The sequence below is a fragment of the Monopterus albus genome, unplaced genomic scaffold (assembly GCF_001952655.1).
Source record: "Monopterus albus unplaced genomic scaffold, M_albus_1.0 scaffold95.1, whole genome shotgun sequence".
NCBI classification, from domain to species: domain Eukaryota; kingdom Metazoa; phylum Chordata; class Actinopteri; order Synbranchiformes; family Synbranchidae; genus Monopterus; species Monopterus albus.
In genome coordinates, this window is record NW_018127975.1 from 1095458 (window position 1) to 1118974 (window position 23517).

Consider the following 23517-nt stretch of genomic DNA (forward strand, 5'->3'; position numbering starts at 1 on the left):
TTCCCTCAAAGGTTATAAACCCAGTTTGTTGGTTTGGCATGACGATATACACATATTATTATATACAGTGACAGAAATACTTAGTGTAAAAGTAGTGATACAGTTTTTTGGTAGAATGATGTGTGCTCAGAGCCGGTCAAGGAAAAATATAAAATACTATCAAACAATTTAAAAGAAACACCCATTATATAAATTATTATAATATACAATGTCCATAATCTCTGGGTAAAAGATCCAATTTAAAAATCAATGTGAAATTGATGTACACATGTGGAAAAGGAATGGGCAACTATGACAAAAACAAATAAAATTAGAGATAAAATTAAGACTTAATAACAATGCAGAGACTGTGACATAAAGAGTCAGATATACTGTATTAGATTAACGACGGAATATACAAAAAGCATTGCAGGTGACTGAGAAACATGATATTATTGGATTTTTAAAAACAGTTCTTACAGGTTTTTTTCAGTTTTTACATTTTTAATAAAACATAAATTGTACTAATACATAACTTTCTTGCCATATTATGTTAAATTACATGTATGGCCATATTATATAGCCTATATTTTATCTTTATAAAATACGGCACAGATTACATCCACGACTGTGGTTTAACAGTGAGTGGCAGTAAAGCTCTTCTTCCCTGAGATTGGTTAATCAAACATTCAACGAAGAAGAAAATGGCCCAATCACAGTCCGCCAAACCCTGATGCGGATATCCTGAATCCTTTTTCGCATGCATTTGCACTGTGGACCCTTTATGTTATATTCGGAGGGCTAAAGTCTAGGCGTTAGTATTGTCAGACATTACAGACAGAAACGGTTGTCTTATAGATATGTTGTCCTGCGGAGAAGCCGTGTTGCGGGCCGTGGAGACGCCGCTTTTCTGGCTCGGTGCTCTGACCGCAGCCTGGCTGTCAGTTTCCTTCGTGTATCGGCTGCTGTTCGGGATCAGGGTGTGGGTGATGGGCAATGGACTGCTGGTATCGCCTCCCAAACTGGGGAAATGGGCAGGTGAGAAACTGTACGGGGACCCTTACACACTGCAGTCTTACCTTTCTTAGGTAACATTTACAGGGTCTTTATAAACTGTAATGAGTCCTTATTGAGGGGCAACAATAAAGGACATTCCAGCACTTAAATTCATTAGGGAGAGTTTTCCAAGCCCCAGTCCCATCAACCCACGCTCTAAATGTTATGGATTCAAGTATAAAGAGAGCAGTGTTAACATGACAACAGTGCACCAGTGGGCATCAACCTGAACTTTAAGGAAGCAAACTCTCTCCTCTAGTAACGAATCCAAACTGCTAAAATGTAAGAAAAAAAGACCACACAGTGTGTGTCTAATCCACAGAAATCAATTTAAGAACACTCTTTGGGCACACTTTGGAAGCTTGTCATGGGCAGGTGCTTTCCACTACCTTTTAGCTTTTCATAGCCTAAACCATTAGTCAAGTAAACAAAACAACAACAAAATAATCACAGTTGAATCAACAATGAAAAATATCAGTATAAGACCTGTTATATAACTTTTTTAAAAACTTGTTTAATCGCTTTCACCCTTGGTTTATTCATAGTCACATTTTAAAAAGCTTGGTCTAAATGATGTTGTAAAGGGGTAAGTGAACATAAAGCTTCTGGCTGAAAGTTATAATCTGTTGCATCTCTGTTGGTTAACCAGTTCAGCTTGTAAGAACCTGTGTGACAATGATTTGTGGACTCAGATTTGATTCAGATGTGGGATGGGAACCAAAGTTAACATGTTGGTTTTATCATGTTTTACTTATGTAATTGTGTACCTATGGAATGGTTTTTGGTTTGTGTGTTGTTAGTTGTCACCAGACCCACTGGAACAATGCAGTAATTTTTGCTCGTCGAACACATCATGAATAAGCTTTACAGTCCTATGCTGTTGCACTGTGTCCTAGCTGTGTTGTCTAATAACTTTGCTCTGGCTTGTGATTACACACTATGGCTGCTTCTTTGTTCAAGCATCAGTAGATGTCATTGTTATTCTCTGGCACTTTTGAGAAGAAACAAGCAATAGGCAGGGGAATGGTCATTGGGTGTGAACTGTAGATAGTCTTGCAATTGGGATTATGGTTCGAGGGGATTATTGTATCAGGCTGAATACTGTCCATCTGGCCACCCTGCTCATTCACTGAACCTTGACCTTTGAACAGACAGCTGGGGCTGTGTTAATGTTGGCAAGTCTGGTGTTCAAGGTTCACATCATAAAACAAATAGCTGTTAAACCACAGGTAGAAAATTTTACCATTCCAGTCATGGTTTAGAAGATGCTATCCTGCATGGTCAGTGGAAATCACAAGGCAGTTTTTAATAGTATGTATTGTAAGTTAAATGGCAATTGGTAAATAATCAATTTTTCCCCAAACATTAATTCCTTTATGTGCATTTATTTTTACTTTGACAATTAAAAACCCACTTTTTAAAATTATTTTTAATCAGTCTTGATTCTCTGTTAATAAGTGGATTTTAAATTTAATTGTAAATTCCCAGCAGGCTTTTTCAGCCTGCGTAATCGCAATCACATCAGTCTGCTAGAGAAACCCAAACGCTTTGAGGATGCGAGCTCAAATTGCCTTTGATCTTTCTGGTTGCAGCTAAAAATGGAAATGCATTAGATGGGTTTTTATTTTTGCTTACACATGCAAAATGATTCAGAATATGCAATGAGGCAAGGGAGGCTGTTAACCTCAGCTGCTTCTTTCATTCACAAGCTTTATTCCACTGAAGTGGACTCGATTGAGAAAACGGCCTGATTACGTAACAGGACTAGAGACATTCACAAATGAGTTTCACATGAGTAGCAGGATCCTCATAGTTTTGGATCACTGCTGCCCACGTCTCGTGTGTGTGTGTGTGTGTGTGTGTGTGTGTGTATGTGTGTGTGTGTGTGTGTGTGTGTGTGAGTGAGAGAGAGAGAAAATGTGGCATGATAATTTGACAGAGCCACTGGAGTGGTATTCTGATCAAACTGAGAAAAATTGATCAATCTGAGACAATACTTCAATTGCTAATAATACAGCGGCCTAATTGTATTGTATAATGCAGCTGTTGAATTACATGTTTAAATAATCCTGTTGTTTAATGACGACATACTAGCCTGTATCAACCTGCTCTCTACATGCATACAATACACTGACAGCCACCACACTAGAACCACCTACTTAATACTGTGGTTGGAGCTGTCACTCTGAGGCTGTTATGATTTTCATTTTTGATCAACCTGACAAAATATTTTTATTGATTAACAGTATGAACTAAGTCTATAAAGTGTCAGGTAATAGTAATAGTCACCCATCACATATTCCTGAATTTTAAGCTGACATATTGAAACTCCCAACAGTTCAAAACCATAAGATACTGTTTTATTAATATTTTAGTCGTTGTTGCTAAAATTACTTAATTAATCAGTTAATTATAAAAAATAAAACACAATTTTGCTTATTTTATCAACCCTATTCTGATGTAGCCTAAATTACTCTGTAAATTTACAGTTTTAAACCTTTGACACATAAATTCTAATGTGATTTCTTGATTAATGATGTTCTTCCGGGTAGAAAGGAAAGTTTTTAGTGTTTGTTTCCAGAGCATTTTATGAACACCTCTGTGCAGATTCTCAGTCATCCAGGTCATAGTAAACTGACAAAACCTTAGAAAAAATCAACTGGACTTAGATTTCTAGATCGAAGACGTTTCACCTCTCATCCAAGAGGCTTCATCAGTTCTGACTGACTGGTGTTGAGCCGGAGATATTTGTCCCCCTCGGTGGTGTTTCAGTCCTTTGAAGGCCAACAATGTCCCCTAACGACCGGGTCGTTATAGCCCGGTACCAATGCAAACTCTACAAAGTAGTGAAAAAAGGGTCTGAATACTTGCAAAAACAATTTGCAAACTTGTTCTTAATTTGTCAATATAGTTTATTAAGTGGACAAAATCAGCAGTTTTAACCATTTAAAATTAAATCAACAAAAAGTGTACAAAAGGGGTCTGAATACTGTTTGTCTGCTGAAGCCTCTTCACTTCTTCACTGTGTTTTATGGTGTTTACCAGCTATTAAGGAAGTGCTAAAATGTAGATGAGGATTACTACATTTTTTCTTGTCTAGTGAATCAGCTGCATCTTGCAACACTGATTATCAAAGCCTGATATACAAGCCCGGGCATACTGAGATTTCTAAACCAGGGTATATTGGACAAATCATCATTATGTCTTCCTTCAGGTACAGACAGTGATAAAGCTGATATAGGCCTGGTCCGTCAATCCTGATCAGCAATTAACCGATGCTGGCACACAGTAGCACTATCATCAGAACAGTCTAGCCTACATTTGCAGAAGACAGCAGTTCCTAAAATAGAGCCTGCTTTATTTGAGTGAAAGGAACATGCACTCAGCTGTAAAAGCTTTCTTTTCTTATTTTTTTGTTCTGACTGCAAAACATCTCATTCTTAAAACAACTAAAAATAACCCATCCAATGTTTCCCTCATCATCGTGCCTGCTGACTCTCCCTCACTCACCCCTCCTCTTCTCTGTGCTATTTTTAGTTACCCCCAGGATCCCCCAAGTTCGTGTTTGTCATTTTCTCTCCTCTTTCAGCCCCCACTCCCTTCTGTTTGGCTCTGCTGCAGCCCTTGAGGATGCTTGGCACCTCAGCAACATCTGTACTCAGGAAAATCACACAAAGGGGAGATAGGTACAGCAAAGGGTGGATAGACAGATGAGTAAGAGAAGGAACAAATAGTATTGTAAAAATAAGCTTTATTATTGCTGCAAGAATATTTGTAGTAGACGTGGCAGTAGAACAAACGGACAAATTACCTGGATGTTCATTCAGGTTGGTAGGACTTGTTTGTTTTTCCACACAGTGGAAATGTCTGCCACAGGCTTACTTTGGCCTCCTTAGATGGATTCTTTAATTCCCTACTCCATCATATAAAAAGACTGGATAAAGATTCGGTATAAAACAATAAGGCCTTAAACTTTACTTTGCATGTAGTATTCAGTGACCCAAAGAGTCTGTGAAAGCCCTGCTAGCAGACCCTAGAGGATGTGCTGCTCAGTGCACCCAGCCAGGCTGATTTGGTTTGACCTAATCAACCTAGCAATACTCTCATCTTAAGTATAATAGGTCTAATCTGTGATGCAGAAAAGGAACAGTTAAAAGACTAGGATGAATATTGCTCTTTAAGTGAGGTTTTGAAGGTTGCACTGGGACATATTATAACACACTGATTCTCCATCCCACTCCCCATCCACTTTTTGTTATATTTAGCCAGAGGTGTGATGAATAGTTTCTTCTGAAAAGTGGGAATTGCTAAAAATAGGCCCCTGCTGCTGCTGCTGTTTGTGCCAGGCAGTTCCAGGGCATCCATTTGCCTGAGTGCCACTGATGACAGAGAGGATCTCACTTCGTCTCTTTGTTCTCCTTATTTACCTCATTTGCTATCCATGTACCCCATCCTGCAGCTCATCTATCTGCTCTGACATTCAGCCCTTTACAATTTTTAGGTCAATTTATATTATTTTTCTAAAGCTTTTTGTGCTTAGCCATCATTGATGTTTTTGCAATGCACTCTCCAGTGCTCATTTATCAATCGGTGTACAGCACTAATACACTATAGGAATGCCTGACCATTATAATTTATTTAGGGACATTAATGACATTTCATTCAAATACATAGACTTTAATATGGAGTTGGTTCCCCCCATAACAGTTTCCACTCTTCTTGGAAGGCTTTCCACAAGATTCTGGAGTATTTCTGTGGGAATTTGTGCCCTTCCATTCTGTAGAACATTTATGGGGTCACGCGCTGATGTTGGACGAGAAGGCCTGGCTCACAATCTCCATTCCAGTTCATTCCAAAGGTGTTCTATGGGGTTGAGGTCAGGGCTCTGTGTGGGCCAGTAAAGTTTTTATACACTAAATTCAGCCAACCATGTCTTTATGAACCTTGCTTTGTGCACTGTCTCACAGTCATGTTGGAATAGAAAAGGGCCTTCTCCAAACTGAACACGTTTCCGCTGCTCCACAGTCCAGTGGCGGTGTGCTTTACACCACTCTGTCTGATTCTTGGATATGTGGCTTCACATGTCCCAACTTACTGAGCAGATGAGTGAAATTTTACTAGATGGGCCCGTTAGCCCTAATGGGCTGTTTGGGCCTTGCCTCCAGGAAGCAGTCTCTCACCTGCAACAAACATCTGAAGAGGCAGACGGAATGAGAAGGCTCACTTCCTGGGACTGCTTGCATCCTCAGCCTCCCCAAGGGTCGCACTTCAGGCAGAGGTGCCCAACAGCCAGCGCTGTGGTGGCTGTCTCCCAGCCAGCGGCTTACTTGGCTTCATCGTTATGTGCACTTACGTGGTTCAGGACACCGGGGATGGCATTTGCTGTTGTTGGTCCTCTTCGCCTTTTTTGCTTAAGCATCTGGGCTGTTACTGTGTGTAACATTCGTCTGTCTGCTCTTACAACACAAGGCTGAGTCACTTTGGGGTTGGGTTCACATTATGCGCACATACGCCACAGGATGTTGATTGTGGGGCATGCTGTTGACAGTCACTGTTTTTCCTCATTCTCTGCCTTGTTGCTCGAGCATGTAGACTGTTGCTCTGTGTAATGGCGTGAGGCCATTTTCAGGTGCGTGTTCTTGGCGTGCGAACCCACTTGGTGTGTACCCCGTCCTGCCTCTTGCTCTCTGGTGTTCCTGTTCTGCTCGAGCTTGGACTTTTATGGTGCGTAATTGTCATCCTTGACTTCTTGCTATGGTAGTTGGTCTCTGTGTGAGGGGTGCGATAGTGCCTGTCCTACAGAGAGGGCCTGTTGCAGGAAAGGGGGTGTTCTCTCTCTGGGCCTGTTGCCTATGGGTTGTGGGTTGTAAGCTGAGATGCTCTATTGCTCATAGGCTTTGGCAGGTCCAGTGGGGGCATTGACTACATCCAGCTTCTCCTTAATGTCACTGCTCTTGGAGGGCGAAGCTTATATGGAACGTTGGTTACATATAGACATAACCCCAGAATAACCAATGAATATAGGTGTAGCCCTCTACTCTGATGGCCCCACTGACCACCTCCACTAGAGGGAGTAGAGCTCAGGTCATGGGGGTGATATATACAGTGGATGCAGACCTGAGGGAGTAAGCCCACTGCAGGGCACAGGAGCGTGAAAGAAAGGCTTCACAACTGTGTATGCGCGCAGGGATGAACCCAATAGCAACAGCTTTTAGAGCACTATGCCTATAGAATCTGGCGTTACGTCTTTACGTAACCAATAATATTCTGTATATCGCTTTTCTCACTGTTCATGGTGTCAGAGGTCGATGGTGTAGCCTGTAGACTAATATGCAAATCAGAAATGGTAACAAATGTTATGTTTTTTGTGGTCCTCCTTAATTAATCTCTCAACTTCTTTTGTCTTGTTGTATGAATCCATCCTCATGGTTAGTTGAACAATACAAGGAGAGCACAACTTACCTGCCTCAGTTTTGAATGAACCAGCCAATTGTATGTCAGTCTTATGTTTATGTAAATAATTTATACCTTGTACAGTGAATTTTTCATGTAATATGGAAATACAAAAAATGTTTTCATATTCAATTTGGAGTTTCCTTTGTTGTTTGTATGTACTTTGCCCCGCTAATTTACTCTCTGTCCTCTTTTCCACTTCTAGTTGTGACAGGAGCCACAGATGGAATTGGGAAAGCTTACGCCGAGGAGGTAACTCTGGACATTTTCTGACTCTTGACAGAGAAGAGTGGACCACAGTGAAATGAGGGAGCTGAGCACATTTTGTGACTGTGTTTCTGTCTAACATTCACTCACTGACTATACTAAAACTGCTTAACTGACATTCTGAAATAAAAGTCATTTGAAGAGGATTTTAGACCTGACGCATGTTGATCATCACCACAAGCCAACAAAATGTCTTGCACTGCTGTTTACACTTTATGTTTTGAAGTTGACACGTTGCCTTTTGTTGATGTTTTGTGTGTTTGCAGCTTGCCCGCAGAGGCTTTGCCATCGTGCTGATCAGCCGCTCTCAGGAGAAGCTGGATGATGTATCCAAGGCGATCGGTGTGTTGTCTGTTTATTTATCATGGTTGTAAACATGCTGTGTAACTATGTAAACAACAATGTTGTCAAATGTGGAAAGTTAATGGGAAGTGAACATTTCTGTAGACGAGTTTCATATAAATCACAGTAAAGTACAGTACTCTGTTCAGCATTACTGTGTACTGTCCATCAGTTGAACTAATCCTGCATATTACAGTCAGTGTAAATAAACAGTACTTCTGATCCATCGGCTCCAGACTAATATAGTTTGTGTATTAAATATGACAGCTGCTAGACTGGAGGTTAGTCTCCGTGATCCATGCAGCTATACAGCCTAATTTATCCTGAGCCTGAAATGTTGCATTCATATTGCACTGCATGATAGTCCAGCAGGGCTAAATGACTAAAGGATATTGCATTGAATTGCAAAAGTGAGTCTTTACTGAATGGTGATTGAGCAAGACCCTTAAAGCTTTTTGTTTTGAGGCAGTAAAGCCTCTTGCTATAAGTGAATCTGTCCAATTAAATGAAAGCTTTCTCTTAAGGGAGGGATATCCTCAGTGATGATAAAGAATTATTTGTGGGTTTAATCATAGTTTTGCTCTGCACTACCTACTATATACTTTTAACTCATTTTTGGTATCAGACTATATATAAAGTTCGTGCATGTAAATGTTTATTTGTATTTGTACCTTCAGCAAGCAAATGTGGAGTGGAGACCAAGACAATCGCAGCAGACTTCAGTGCTGTAGACATCTACTCCAAGATTGAAGATGGACTTGCAGACCTGGAGATCGGAGTACTGGGTAAGACTGCAGCAGCTACCTCACCCTTTAAAATTTAATTAGGCTGTTCACATGAAATGTTAGTATCAATTTGAATCAAGGCCTACAGACATCAGGGATGCTGTATGATATACCATGATAATAATATTAAGTTTTTTATGAAATCATCTTGGTTTCTTCAGCCCTTTGCTGCCCTCCTGAGATTGGAAAGAGGAATAACACTGAATTCTATGTTTACAACAGTGTAATCTCCTTTTCATCCACCAGTTTGTCAACACTATGTTGTATTTTGAATGTCACAGCACCGTTATTTTTCTCTTGTTGACAGTGAACAATGTCGGAGTATCCTACTCTTATCCTGACTTCTTCCTCAATGTTCCCAATCTTGACACTGTAAGTCAAAGCTTTATTTTTGCTCTATTTGCCATGATAAATGAGAAAAATAGTTTTACAAATAAGGCAGTAATAAAAGTCTTTTTTGGATGAGTTTTGAGCAATCTAACTCCACCTCAAACTGGATCCATTTCAGTTAGCTGTATGCACAGTTTTGCACTCTGAGCAGTTTACTGCATTATGAGCACGAGCTGAATAGAATACAAAATGAAACTGCACAAAAATGGCCAGCTGAGTAAAATCTTATTAAATGTTGTATTTGTTTTCTTTAACCAGAAAGACATTTGTGATTTATAACACTGTAATTATTCCATCTTGCTTACCTAAAGGGAGCCTATGCAATCTTTGCTGAAAGGCGGCCACGATGGCAATGGGGGGGGGCAAATAGTGGACATGGCAAAACCATAGGGTAACAGCTGAGAAGTCAAAGCCATCATACTAACTCAGGCTGCGTCCGAAACCGCCTACTACCATACTGTATAGTAGGCGAAAAGCAGTAGGCGAGGCGAGTAGTATGTCCGGATTCGTAGTATTCCAAAAACAGTAGGCGAAAAGTACCCGGATGACCTACTGCTTCCGGTTGGATTTTGCAGTGTGCATACGATGGACACTTCACTATCCCATGATGCCCCGGGAGAGGAGTTATCCAACAAAGAAGACGCTGCTATGAAAACGTATGTCACGTGATGTATCAACATGGCGGATGTAGTACGTCCGAATCTCATTCATACTACCAGGCTTCATACTATACAGTACCTACTGTTTTAACGGTCAGTAAGTAGGTACTTCATCTCTTTCAGTACGTACTGGCACAGTATGCGGTTTCGGACGCAGCCTCAGTCTGTTACACTGCCACATCTACTTAAACTTTGTTAGCTCTTTCAGAAGTGACAAAGTGTCACCTTGAGGTGAGCAGACTGAAGCATTTCAGTAAATAATTTCTACTGCCTTGTGCTTTAACAAACCACAAGATCAGTCCCGATAGTTAAACTGATACAGTTGTCTACGTTTCTAAACTCTGTGTAATCATTGTCCTGTTCTTCTTGTTTCAGTTCATCGACTCCATGGTCAATATTAACATAAAGTCAGTGTGTGAGGTGAGTTGGTTTTAAAACATTGATGTAAGGAAGCTTTTTGTTACTGATCACCAAAAAAGAAACTTTTAATGTCAGAGAGAAAACCAATCAAGCAAAGTAGATGATTGCATCGGTAGCAGATTGACAGCATCTGTGTAGACAGATTTGTTTTCCACTTGTGTGCACCATAATTTTTTCTAGTTTTTGACAAACTGCTCAGGTTGAAATAAAAAAAAATAAAATAAAGGTGTAAAGGAATGTGAAAATGTTCTCAAATGCTGTTATATAGTCAACTTGGAGACCCCTGATATGTGGTTCAGTCTCAGTCTGCACAACATGGATTCTGTAATCATGGATTTGTAAATGTTGTACATCTCACTGTGAGGTCTGGGTTAATTTAGTCCAAGTAGAATCAAATGCCTGAGATTGTTTGAGATCTACTGTCAGTTAGTCCCACTGACCAATAAAGACACCCCCACACTACACAATGCAGTGAAATAAACCAGAGTAAGTCACTTCCTTTTCTGTTCTCCGCATTTGTCAGTTCCCAGAGCAGCAGCTAAAGTCCACCCACTCTCTTAACACTTAATTTATGTCGGTCATTATTTCTTTTAACTACTCCCTCTGCTATCATTATCATTTCCTTTCTCTCTCCGTTCCCCCCCCACGACCACCTCTCCACACATAACCCACACACACACACAGACGTTTACAAATGTGAACTCACACCTCCACACTCTTGTCGACAACCCACACACAATAAAATACTTTTTTGTCTGCCCAGTGCTTCTATTCTGTTGCTCATACTTGTCACCTTCTCTCCCTCCATCCCTTTCCACTGTTTTTCCAGATGACGCGTCTGGTTTTACCTCGAATGGTGCAGAGGTAAGTCTGTTTGATTTGAGGAGTGATTTGGTAACACACAGTACATACTGTACCATCTGTATATGTCTTAATGTCAGCTTCACATCCTATTTATATAAGATTCTGTTAATTTTAGATTGTAGCCCCCAATCGAAATGAAGTCTGAAAGCCTTCGCTTGCTTGGCTGTCTTGTACACATCCAGAAGGGATGTTTTCTCAAGATATCATCTACTTGTAGTCTGGATTAAATATTTTATGAAGACATCACAGGCTGGAGCAAAAAATATCGCCAGACTGTAAATACTTAGGTATTTATGTTGGTGTATCTTTGATCTTATCAGTATCTACCAGCTCTTATTTGATGTGTGGCAAGTGCTGTGGTGGCTCAGCTTGTAAGATCAGATAGTACCGTGGCCTTTTATCATCCTGGGATTAATTTTACAGTGAAGTGTTTTTTGCATGGTTCCCTTTTCTTTCATTCCTTCTGTTTACTTTCAGTGTAAAAGAGCATTTCCTTCTATCGCTGTATTTCCAGGAAGAAGGGGGCCATCCTCAACGTCGCGTCTGCAAGTGCGATGTACCCTGTTCCTCTTCTTACGCTCTATTCTGCCACCAAGGTAATTTCAGTACATGGCCTAAGTGTTAACTGAGGTGTTGTCTATAGATGCATCTCAGCATTATAAATGATTTGCATATTGCTATAAAGTGTGGTCCATAAGCAGAAATCCATCACTGTTGTCATGTTATGGACTTAACATTGAGCCAAAAGGTAACTACTGGTAATGACGTACTGTATGTTGGTTCAATGTTTAGGCTTCTTAGATGGAGGGATAAAGGGAGGGGGTTGTCTTTGCTCATATTTGCTGTTTTAATTGTCATACATAAATAAGTCAGTGACTAACTGGTGTCCTGAGGTAGTTTAGAAATTAAAATGTTTATAGGAGCATGTGGCATCATAATGTTTTATAACTGTCTCGTGTTAAAACCAGCCTGCTGTTCACAGTTTCAGCTGTTAGATTTAATGGTGTCTTAATACTGGGTCCTGTTTATCTACTAAATCCCAGTTTCTGCACTGCAAGTTTAAAGGTACTTCTAAAATTCATCTGTTGTGGGGTGAATCTTTAGTTTAATGCTCAATTTTATGCCATCATTACAACTGCTATTATTGTGGAAAAAAACCCCATTATACATGAACTCTCTGTATGTCCTCAGTTTTTGTCCTGACTGTGTTCTTATTCTTTTGAGAATTGCAGTCTTGTGGCTTTTGGTGTTTGATGTTTTCTTCTTCTTCTTACTGGAACTGTGGTTTTGGCCTTAATGACCCGCTTTTATCTTATATAGGCATTTGTGGACTTCTTTTCACAAGGACTGCAAATTGAGTACAAGAGCAAAGGCATCATTGTCCAGGTAAATCGTGCACCAACCTCAGTTCTTTTGGTACAAGCCCACATGCTTTTAATAAAGTTAGCTGGTTTGTAACCAAAGATGAAAATCCATTTTCTGTGTTAACAGTATTTTCACGCTCCCCATGAAGAGACTAAAGCCAACAGTGATTTTCCTCTACTTACAGTCTGTCTGTCCTGGATTATCTTCTTTGCTTATGCCATAGACCCCCTCGGCTCTTTAAAAGCAATAAAAACGAATGAAGCAAACACACCTTTGCACTTGGTGACATGTTTCCTCATTACAAAACACCAGACCCTGATGTTTGTTAAGAAAATCCAGAGATCTTGAGCATGGGCCGTTAGGGGGGGCAAAGTTAGGACGATTCTAAGGGCCCACGAACTTTGGGGGCCCACAGTCTGCAGTTTTGGGCCCTATTTTCATAGGGCCCCAAACTGCTAGCGTTTCAGATGTTATAAAAAGTTATGGCTGTCCAGAGCCATATCAGGGACTGGTGTTTCATAATGAGGAAACATGTCAACCAGTGTGTTTGCCTGATATTTTTTTAACTTTAATTTGTAAGGGACGATGTACAATATTAAACATAAATGCTGCCATTTAATACATTGTACTAGTGTTATTACCTACAAACAACAATGGAGGTGGTACAGATGGGAAAGCTAATCCAGGACTGACATTAATTCTGAGTAGAAGCTGATCATTGTTGGATTTAGTTATAGTATATTATAAATGTCATCATATTGTATCAATACGTTATCAATCCATACCACAAGACACCTTGTCCTTTTATACTACTGCTGTGTTTCCTTCTTTTTCCAGAGTGTTCTACCATTTTTTGTAGCTACTAAGCTGAGTAAAATCCGACGGCCTACTCTGGACAAGCCCAGTCCAGAGCGCTTTGTCGCAGCTGAGCTCAACACTGTGGGGCTACAGACCCAGACCAACGGCTACCTGCCCCATGCTATCTTGGTAAGGTTGGGTATGCAGTGGAAAGAACAAATAGCATCTCTGTATAACTGAATGAAACACACATCAGGCTGCTGAAAAACAGGTGCAGTTCCATTATACAATGCAAAAACATCAGTGTTTATCTGCCTGTTCTCGCCTCATCAGGTTGCAGTTTCACAAAGAGCCTTCTACCAGCTCATTGTAACTCACTGCATTAATGTAGTGTCAGCACTTGCTAAAACATTTGTCAAAATTAAATACCCACTAAAATAATGTAGTGGGGTGCTCCTCTGCCTCACAGTATTGTCTGCATCCTAACACTGGAATGAATCTGTGGAGACACAGACATCAGGAATGAGACGAAAACACGACTCTAGTTCAGATTTTTCAGAAACCGTCTATTTTCAGCAGATGTGTCAGAGAACAACATTCATTTCCACTTGCTCAGTGTCGCGTCAGATACTCTTAAACTGTGACCTGAATATCAATGTTTATTGTTATACATATCAATATAATCATCATTTACATCATGTTTATTGATATACATATCAATATAATCATCATTTACGGCAGGTCAGTCAGACATATTCAGCATTAACACACATTTGTTGATTCTGCAGTTAACAGTATTAAGTAGAGATCCTTCTGGGCATCAGCCCCTGTATTTCACATAGTGACAAGCTGCTGACACATAGTGTAATTCCTTAATTGCTTCCCAGTAATAATCTGCAATTCCACAAGCTTCTGCATATTCAGAAACAACAATATATGTTCTGTTATCTTTGCTATAGTTAATGTGTTGATGTACACCGATCAGCCATAACATTATGACCACCTGCCTAATACTTACTTTACACAGGAGCCAGTGTGGCAGTTGGGTTGGTTGGCACTCCTGTCGCTCTGCAGCTCACTGTGAATCTTCTGTGAATCCATTTGCTTCCATAGTTCTACTGTCAGGAAGAGCACAGAGGTGCCTACAATTCAGTGAAAAACTTCTGTAAAAGGAGTGAAAGCTGTGGTTGTGAGGACAAGTTAGAATTTTTTAGACTAATTCAACAGCCTCACCAGTCTAGGTGTGATATCACCACTACAGCCCCTGATTCTTTCTCTTCATAGAGACCAATGGACAGTAGTTCTCATTTTCAAACTTTTTAACAAACATTCAAATACATTTTAATCTTTTGAACATTACAAATGGAATGTTTAATCTACAGTAGATCAACCTCATTATCAGTGAACCTTGGGTGTCCATGACCCTGTTGTGTTCACTGTCTGTCCTTCCTTAGACACTGTTGGTAGGTACTGACCACTGCAGACCAACAACACCCACCAAGACCTGCAGTCTGTTAGATGCTCTGACCCAGTCGTCAGCCATCACAGTTTGGACCTTGTAAAAGTCACTCAGATCCTTACACTTGCCCATTTTTCCGGCTTCCAACACATCAACTTTGAGGACTGAATGTTCTCTTGCTGCCTAATATACCCCATGCACTGACAGGTGCCACTGTAACAGACAGTCAGTGTTATTCACTTCACCTGCCAGTGGTCATAATGTTATGGCTGATCGGTGTATAATTTGATGCAAAATTAAGGTGTCATGGCACAAGACCTAAAATAAATACAGCTAAATGGATATGGAAGTGAGGGGCAGTATAAGTTCTAATTCAGTCAGGTGTGGTCATACATATCTCAGCAGTGTTAGATGTAGCTGAAGTAGCATAAACATGTGACGTGATGAAGCTGAACAGCTTCATCATCATTCTCAACCATATGTGCAAGATGTGACCCAGCAAACCTCAAGAAACCAACACGTCTCAATCGCAGATCACCACAGTCAGCTATATCCACAATTCTAATTCATTATCCACCCACAAATCCACCTTGGATTTATTGACACCACAAATTGTCAAATTAACAGACGTCAGCTTTCAAGTAAGTTAGAGCTAGAAAGAATACACTTAACTGGAATTCTGTTGATAGGAATAATAATGGAGGAACCATTTCTGATGCTTCATAAAGCTGCCCCTTACTTAAAATGTGGATTAGAAACAGTGATGGTCTTTTCAGAACAAACGTAACAGTTTCAGCTGCCATACTGTTGTCAAGGAATCACGTCAGTTAATTTGACATTATAGTTTAGCGGTAAAAGAATGTATTGCTGTTTGCAGATTCTGTGTATTTATCCAGGGAGATTAACGACTGACTGTATGTTTTTACAAACTAATTGCCTCAGTAGCTTGTGATAACATCGGTGAGGGCTTTTATGAACTATACATGTGTGTGATGTGCAGCTGCTGTAGAGACTTTGCGTGCGGTTTGAGAAGAGCACAGGCATTAAAACAGCACAATTACCTACTTTTTCTTCTGCACAAACATGCTTACAACAGTTGTTACTCCTGTGGGCTGAAAATGAATAATTTTGCAGTTTGTAAATGCCACCAGCTGACCATGTAATTTCCCTCTGTAGGGCTGGGTGACTACAGCTGTGGTCCCTGCCAAGATCCTCAGCAGCTACTTGATGGGGATGGGTTTGTCCCAGCGCGCTCGTTACCTCAAAAAGAAACAGGGGTAGATGGAGAAACAGGCAGCAACAGACAGAGGGGACCAGCTGTGTTAACGAATTGTTTGACTACCATCATCATCACGGACCAAGAAAAGAACAGAGGACAATCTGTGGGCAACGTCTCAGTTTCTCCCAGTCGTAGATGATGTGAGGCAGCATCTAGCCACGTTTTCTGGAGCATGTACTCAATCCAAACAGTTCTATGGAAATAACTGAACAAGGGGGTCTTCCTTACTGAGTGATCAGCTTTAATGAGTAAAAATACTAATATGGAAACAGTTTGCAAAACAGCTGATGCCATAAGGGGTGGATACAGAAAATTTGAATGCATCTGTGTTTGGTGTCCTCTGTATTTTTGTGTATTTGAGCTTCCTGATGGTTTATGAGCCATCTTAAAACTTTAGTAGAACACTGGAGGTATGCATTCCTTACTTGACACTTTATAAAGCATTGGATGTGTTATTGAGATTGAGAAAGCAGTAGTGGGTTTATGTCAGCAGTTTCCATTGTGATTAGTAATAGCTTCTTGTATTTGTCTGGTTTTATCATTTAAAGAACTGCGATGTTGTTTGGGACAAAAGCAGCACAAGCATTGTTATGTACTGATTATACAAAACTGTTTCACATTTCTCTTTTCAGCCATCAATAAATATACACTTCAAATAAACATCTATGTCACTTGTCTTGTCCTTTGTTTTAAATAACATGGCAATATGATGGAGCGGCATGGTGGCTAGTGTTGTTGCCCCACAGCAAGAAGGCTCTGGGTTTGAGTCCCAGATGACCTGGGGCCTTTCTGTGCAGAGTTTGCATGTTGTCCCTGTGCCTGCGTGGGTTCTGTCCGGATACTCTGGCTTCCTCCCACTGTCCAGAAATATGCAGCTTAGGTTAATCGGTGACTAAATTGCCCATAAGAGTGTGTGTGTTTGTTTACAGACTGATGAGAGACTGGTGACCTGTCCAGGGTATATCCCGCCTCTTGCCCAATGTCAGCTGGGATAGGCTCTAGCCCCCCCTCAACCATATTCAGGAATAAGATAATGGATGGCTGTAAGATTTTACAGCATGGAGAGCACTAATTGGGCTTTGTAATTTGCAAACATATGAAGGAGCTTGAAGTCAGATACCATAACACTCAAACATACACACTAAGTCCACAAACCTTTGTGCATAAAAATGCCTTGCATATATACAGTGAATTTTGTGTTCTAGTGTTTTATAACCTACCCTCAGCTCACGTATCTGCCTCGAGTGGTTTTTACCATTATTTGTCATTTTCACAGGCCATGCAAATGAGTAGCTTTTTCATGTTCTGCCTCTTCCCTCCCAAACATCACTGTCTGGTTCCCATGCCAACTGTCTCTGGGAGATTATTCCGGTGCACTGGTATGGAAGCTGCGGAAATGTGTCATCGCTGAGAGTGTAGGAGGGGAGAGGAGCTCTGTGTGTGGAGGGATGCCCAAAGGAAAAAAGGAGTGGGTTGTAGAGATGTATATAAAGGAGAGTTCAGTGGTGCTCAGAGTCCACAGCTTGCACAGGCTTGCACACAGAGTGATTTCATTGCAGAATTTCAGAGCGAAGAGCAGATTTTGAAAAGGAGTACAACAGGATCTCTCATCAAGCAGAATCCTCGGGACTGAATATTAAACAACTCACTGACTGAGCATCGTGTTTCATATTTTACAATTTTTTGTCTTTTTTTTTTTTTGCATAATCTGCTTCAAAGTCGTGGTGGACAGCTGATCAGATACCTCAGACTTTTCAACAAAAGGCTTTAAATTCTACGCTGCTTCTACTCTAGAGTTTCACTGTCTACAGCTCATTATCCTGACATTTGGGCCACTATTCACCATGGCGACCAGTATGGACACACTCCCTGCCCATCTGCTGCCTTTGGTGATGGAGGAGTTCCCCCAGTCTTTGGACACAGCTTGTGTCTGCAGGGCTGACCAACGTGAGCCCCGCCTCCGCTGCGTGCAGTGCGGCATCATCGAGGAGGAGGAGGAGGACTGCTCCACCCTGGAGGAGGACCAAGCCCAGCGATCCTTCCTGCAGACTGTGGAGAGCCTGAGGAGGAGCACCAGATGAGCTCCTTCAGATGAAGTTGTGGCGTGACTTGACATGTTTGACCCATTTGGCTTCGCAGCAGCCAGTTTGGGGAGCGACAGGTTGTCTACAGTGTTCTGGATGCAGAGTGAGCTGACGTCAAACCTCTGTGGGTGGTGATATTGTGGAAAAACTGTCATCACTGGTGGGCATCATATACTGTATGTCAGTGGAGGAGGATGAGTCAAGACACACACAAAACTGTGTTGAAGCATTTGAAAGAGCAAAGTGCTGGCAGCAAACTACCATTCAGCATATTTCATCTATATTTTTGAAGTAAATTAGGTTTATTGTTTAGTGATTTTATGCAAAGCCTTTTCAAATTGTTATATTATTCATGTTATTGCATTTCTGTTTCTTTATCTTCATATTGCCTGCTACTTAGATTCTGAATTTAATATACAAAGCTGATGTTCTTACATCTTTTTGGTCTTTCTTATTAGGTTTAAAGATAAAAAGCTGTATAAATTTCATATTGACAAATAAATGTGCTTTATACAAGTTTCTGTCTGTTCAATGTTACTTCAGATTTCACACTAGAAGCTATGTTTTTAAGGGAAATGTTGAGTCTCAGAAAGCCATGGGAGTTTTTCAAGCCTTTCCATGTGGTGGCACTATTGATACATTTTTTTGAGCTAAATAGCACAAACAGTACAGTAATCTCTCCTCCTAGTCCAACCTACCAGCCTATAAACACCTGTGAACTACCCCTGCTGTTTCTGATATAACTCAAACATAAATTCATTCTGCCTTTAATTATTTATGTGAAACAAACAAAAGACAGTTAAACCACATGAATCCCCCAGCTATCACACAGTGCCGTCCTTGGGCTTCGAAATAAAAAACAAAACTTCACCTTGTACCTGTGCGAATTTATTTCCCACTCCTATTTTTTCACTAAATTGCCCTGTGACCAATCTATTCCCACTATGTTTACTATTATCAAGACAGTTTACACAGTCAAGCTGTCTGGATAATCTCTGCACACTTGAAAATGTGTTACTCCTCTGCCTAAAAAACAAAAACGATTACAAAGCAGCTATCTACAGTATCACAGAATGAGCAAGCAGTTGTTTGTATCATGGATATATTGGATTGCATTTTCTTCATTTCTTAATGGTTTTCAAAAAAAAAAAGAGATTTTTGACAAATGCGCTCTGCAGATGTCTGCTCAATAAATGAATTCAGTTACAGAGGCTGCGTGCCAGCTGCAGCTTGTTCAGTTTTTGGTTGTTATGCAAATATCTGCTTCTCTGCAAGAGATCTTCTTCTTAAAAAAATGTGCATTCAAGACATCAACTCTTTCATTTCTGTTTTCTTTGCCAGTTAATTCAGTGATGACTGCAATGGTGAAGTCAGATGCTGTTTTTCTCCTTCCAAAGCTCTGTGTGGTTCAACAAACTTGAGTTCATCATTATTGTGTTTAAGCCTCATTTAAATGGCTAATAAATGAACCTGTTTTTTGACAAATCATATTTTCTAACCATGATTACCCTTTTTAACTAATCAGTCAAAAGATAATCCTTGTCTAATGTTTACTTTATTGTAAAAAAAATTTTGAATCTCTTCAAGTGACCCTCATATTCTTAGTGTTCATTTTCAAACAGCAGAGTTTGGTTTTAATTAAGCTTTGGCGTTTTTCACCAATTCTTAACATCTGCACCAATTCATTTAAAGTGCATGTGGTTGCTGGAGTGTGTCCCATGCTGGGCAAGTCACCAGTTTGTTACAGGGTTAAAGCTTATGGACAACCACACGTACACTGACATCTATAGGCGAGTCAGAGCTACTGACCTGTGCAGTATGTAGCCTACACAGTTTGGCCTGTGGGAGACGGTCCCACTAAACCAGTGGTTCCCAGGCTGGGGAATTTAAGTCAGGGTGGCCACAGAAACAGCTAAATATAACTGATGTGTATATTTTATTTTTTATCCACTAAGCTAATCTGAGTCAGTATTTTAACATAGATTAAAACACACACACACACACACACTGGAGTAACCACACCAACAGCCAGAAGAAACCCCACCAAGCCCAAACTAAATACATCCCGCCCAAAGGAGCATTAATGGGGATCCCGCCAGGTGCTTCTCCCCGAGGCATTCTGGGAGACCCCGCCAAGTGTCTGTCCACCCCCAATGCTACAGTATCTTATAAAGTTATAGGCTATTTAAAACAAAGTTTCCTTGTTTCCCAGGAGAGTAGCTCCTCGCTTAGCTTTGGCTGAAGGACACGCTCTAGCAGCTGTATGTAAGCTCTGTTGCTGGTGTTGTGTCTGCTCCCCCACTGAGATGTGTTTCCCCTTAGTACTTTAACCGGAACCTAACCTTATTCTTAATTTCTCTGTGTAGTCACTTTCTAGATGAAAAACTTCATGACTCTTCTGAAGTTTAGTAAAAGTTACACTGACTGAGACCCATATGTATTAGTAGGTCTATTTTTTTTTAAGATCAACTTGAAAAATCACAGACCTGTCTTTCAACTGCCTGAACATTGTCTTATACTGCTAAGAAATGAAATATGAATAATTATGTTTGGGATGGAAATTATTTTGTGCATATATTACCTCAAAGTGGTTGCTGCTGTTGCTTTTAGAGGGTTTTCTGTGTAAAGAGATTTGGCTTTAGGGATTTTAACACAACTGTTGTCACAGCCCATTAACCTAATTAATATTTGCTTCTTGGGAAACTGAACTGCTTTAGTCACATTCATAATTTCCCCACACGCTTCGCATTCAACGGCCATTTCTATACTGTTCTTCATATCATAATTACATCTTAACTGCTAATCCCAGTTCTACGTTTTATGCGGCTGCTTCATTCAGCTACTTCATGTACTGATGGCCATCCGCTCCTTATCGCTGCACTGACTATAAGGAAATTTTCTGTTCCATGTCTGAGGTCGCGTGATTTTAATATGAACAGTATAAGTAATTATTTTGATGATCAAGAGCCTAAAATAATAACAAACAAACAGACATAGTGGGTACTTGGGTGCTTTTGGCACCAGTCTTCATTATCCCACCATAGTTTGCTCACTGAGCACATGTAGGTACATGATTGGACTTGCCCTCCCATTTCACTTGCCACGCTGCAAATCGCTGCCACATTGCCGGGTTTGCTTCATTTGTGCACGGCATGCTATTAAGGCGTTATTTGTATAATTTATCACTTCTAATTCCAAGGCTCAGCCATATTGGCAGAAACATTCAAGACTAAATTGAGTGTGAAGATTGAAAGGAATTAATGTCTGCTGGACTGTGAGCTCAATGTGTCTTCAGCAGAGCCTCAGTCACCACAAGGACAAGAGTCTAAGCAGGATTTGTACGTTAAAGGTTGACTTGGCAAAGTCAATAATTGAGCTACTCCAGGAGAGTCTGTCCACACCAAAGCAATCAGCCTTTCTTTTTTCTTGGATGAGAAGATAAAGCCAAGCAGTTTAATGAGACTATAAGGCTTGTAAGTGGGACAAAAAACAGAAAGGGAATTTATTCTTTTTTAACAATGTTCCAGACTTCTAAAATAAACCTTGACTTGAAGTCAGATAACACAAGTCAATGCCATCTTTCCCGATTCCATATAAAAGAGTCCCATTAGGAACAAATTTGACCTCTGCTTGGGTACATATAACAAACAACATATTTTTATCTCCAGACACACTGAGGTAATGAGGGATACCAAAATTCTACTTAGAGGGTAAAATATAGTCTACAGAGCTGCATCTCACTAAACCAGATTGGTGAGTCAGTTTGATTGTAAAGAGCTCTCCACACTCACAGTATTTTTGGGCACATTCATTTTTTTTTTTTTTTTACATCTATCACCTGTCTTACTGAGCAAACATACTTCCATTTTAAAAATAAGGTTTCCTGCAGAAATTTATGATAGTGATGCATTTGCAGACATACATACTCTACTAACTAACTAACTAACTAAATATAGTTTCAGGGAAAACCGACAAGAATGCTAGTTCACACAGCATAGGTAACATACTTAAGGAGGTAACAGATTGTTTAGATCATCATCAGGTAACTAAATTTAACAGAAAACAAGATGCGTCAGGGTTTGTGTGATTCAGCTCAGCAGGCGACACTAAAAAAAGAAAACCTCCTGAGTTTTTATAAGTGAGAAAAGTGTAGAAAATAAGCCCCTTCTTCTGTCATCATTGTGCCTCTGATGTACGCTGCCTGCTCTCCTCAAGTGTAGCAGAGAGAAGAAAAGAAGTGGCTGGAGAAGAAAGAGTTTCAGGAAAGATGCACATGGCTAAGGAGATGCAACAAGCCCCCGAGAGCTTCTGATACCTGGTTCCATTAGGATCTGGCCACCATCTGTGAAAGTACACAAATTTGTTGAGCTCCAATCCTAACAAATTGTCATGCCTTTTATTAATTTGTTATTTTTATTTTATTTTATTTTTAGCAATGACCGATGTCGAAATGATACAGGTAATGTTAGAAGCTCCTTATAGGCAACACTGACCTTTTCTTGCGCCAGTTAAAATAACTGGTGCTGATTTGCTCTTCATGCCATTGACTGTCCTCTACCAAAGACTGTTTGAGACTGAGAAGACACATCGCACTGTAAAATCACTTTATGTCTGCGAATGAACTGTGGTTTTGTAGTTGAACAGAGTGGAGACTCATATCTTGTTTAAGACAATAAAGTCTCCTAGTTAAACATTTGATGCATATCAAATAATTTCATCTCACTGACCTTATAAAGTTGAAACTGAACCTCCAGTTTTAGGGTCAAGTAATTTGTGAAACATCAGGTATCAAAGTCATTCTAGCTTTCAGTGTGTCAGAACAATCAATATCAGTCATCAATCAGCATTAAATATCTTCTGCTATATCACAGGTTGGGAAAATTAATTTGGCTATAATAGTGAAAAATTTCCTCCATAATTAAAGCCCAAGAGACATTAAGGATGATGATATAAAATGTATTTCATTACCAAAATTGATGCATAAGGGCCCTTTTCAACCCACTTGAGTTTGCAGCTTTGAGGTAATCAGTGATGCTGTTGATCTGCTCTAGGTTACATTAAAGTGATCCAGAAATGCTATCAAACACAAGCTGCCATCACAGGTCAAAACAGCCAAACGTACAGAATTACCACAATATCTCAGACGCCAACCACTGAATTTAGAGAAGATGAAAAGAAGCGCAGTAGTCTCTAGAGACCAGCAGAGTCACTTTACTATATACTGTATATACTGTATATATATATATATAGACCGCACCAAAGTGGGGCGAGTGGGGAATTAACTATATATATACAATATATAAATCTTTTTTTTTTC

At 40.1% G+C, this 23517-nt stretch overlaps 1 protein-coding gene across 1 annotated transcript; it reads left to right on the plus strand.

Annotated features, from left to right (window-relative positions):
• The first annotated feature begins 678 nt into the window (after window positions 1-678).
• hsd17b12b (hydroxysteroid (17-beta) dehydrogenase 12b) lies at window positions 679-16779 on the plus strand. The gene is made up of 11 exons (XM_020608832.1): window positions 679-1017; window positions 7694-7740; window positions 8022-8097; window positions 8775-8882; window positions 9190-9254; window positions 10307-10351; window positions 11181-11215; window positions 11730-11811; window positions 12536-12601; window positions 13418-13567; window positions 16014-16779. The coding sequence occupies exons 1-11, from the start codon at window positions 840-842 to the stop codon at window positions 16116-16118; spliced, it is 957 nt and encodes a 318-aa protein (XP_020464488.1). The 5' UTR covers window positions 679-839; the 3' UTR covers window positions 16119-16779.
• Window positions 16780-23517: the final 6738 nt, after the last annotated feature.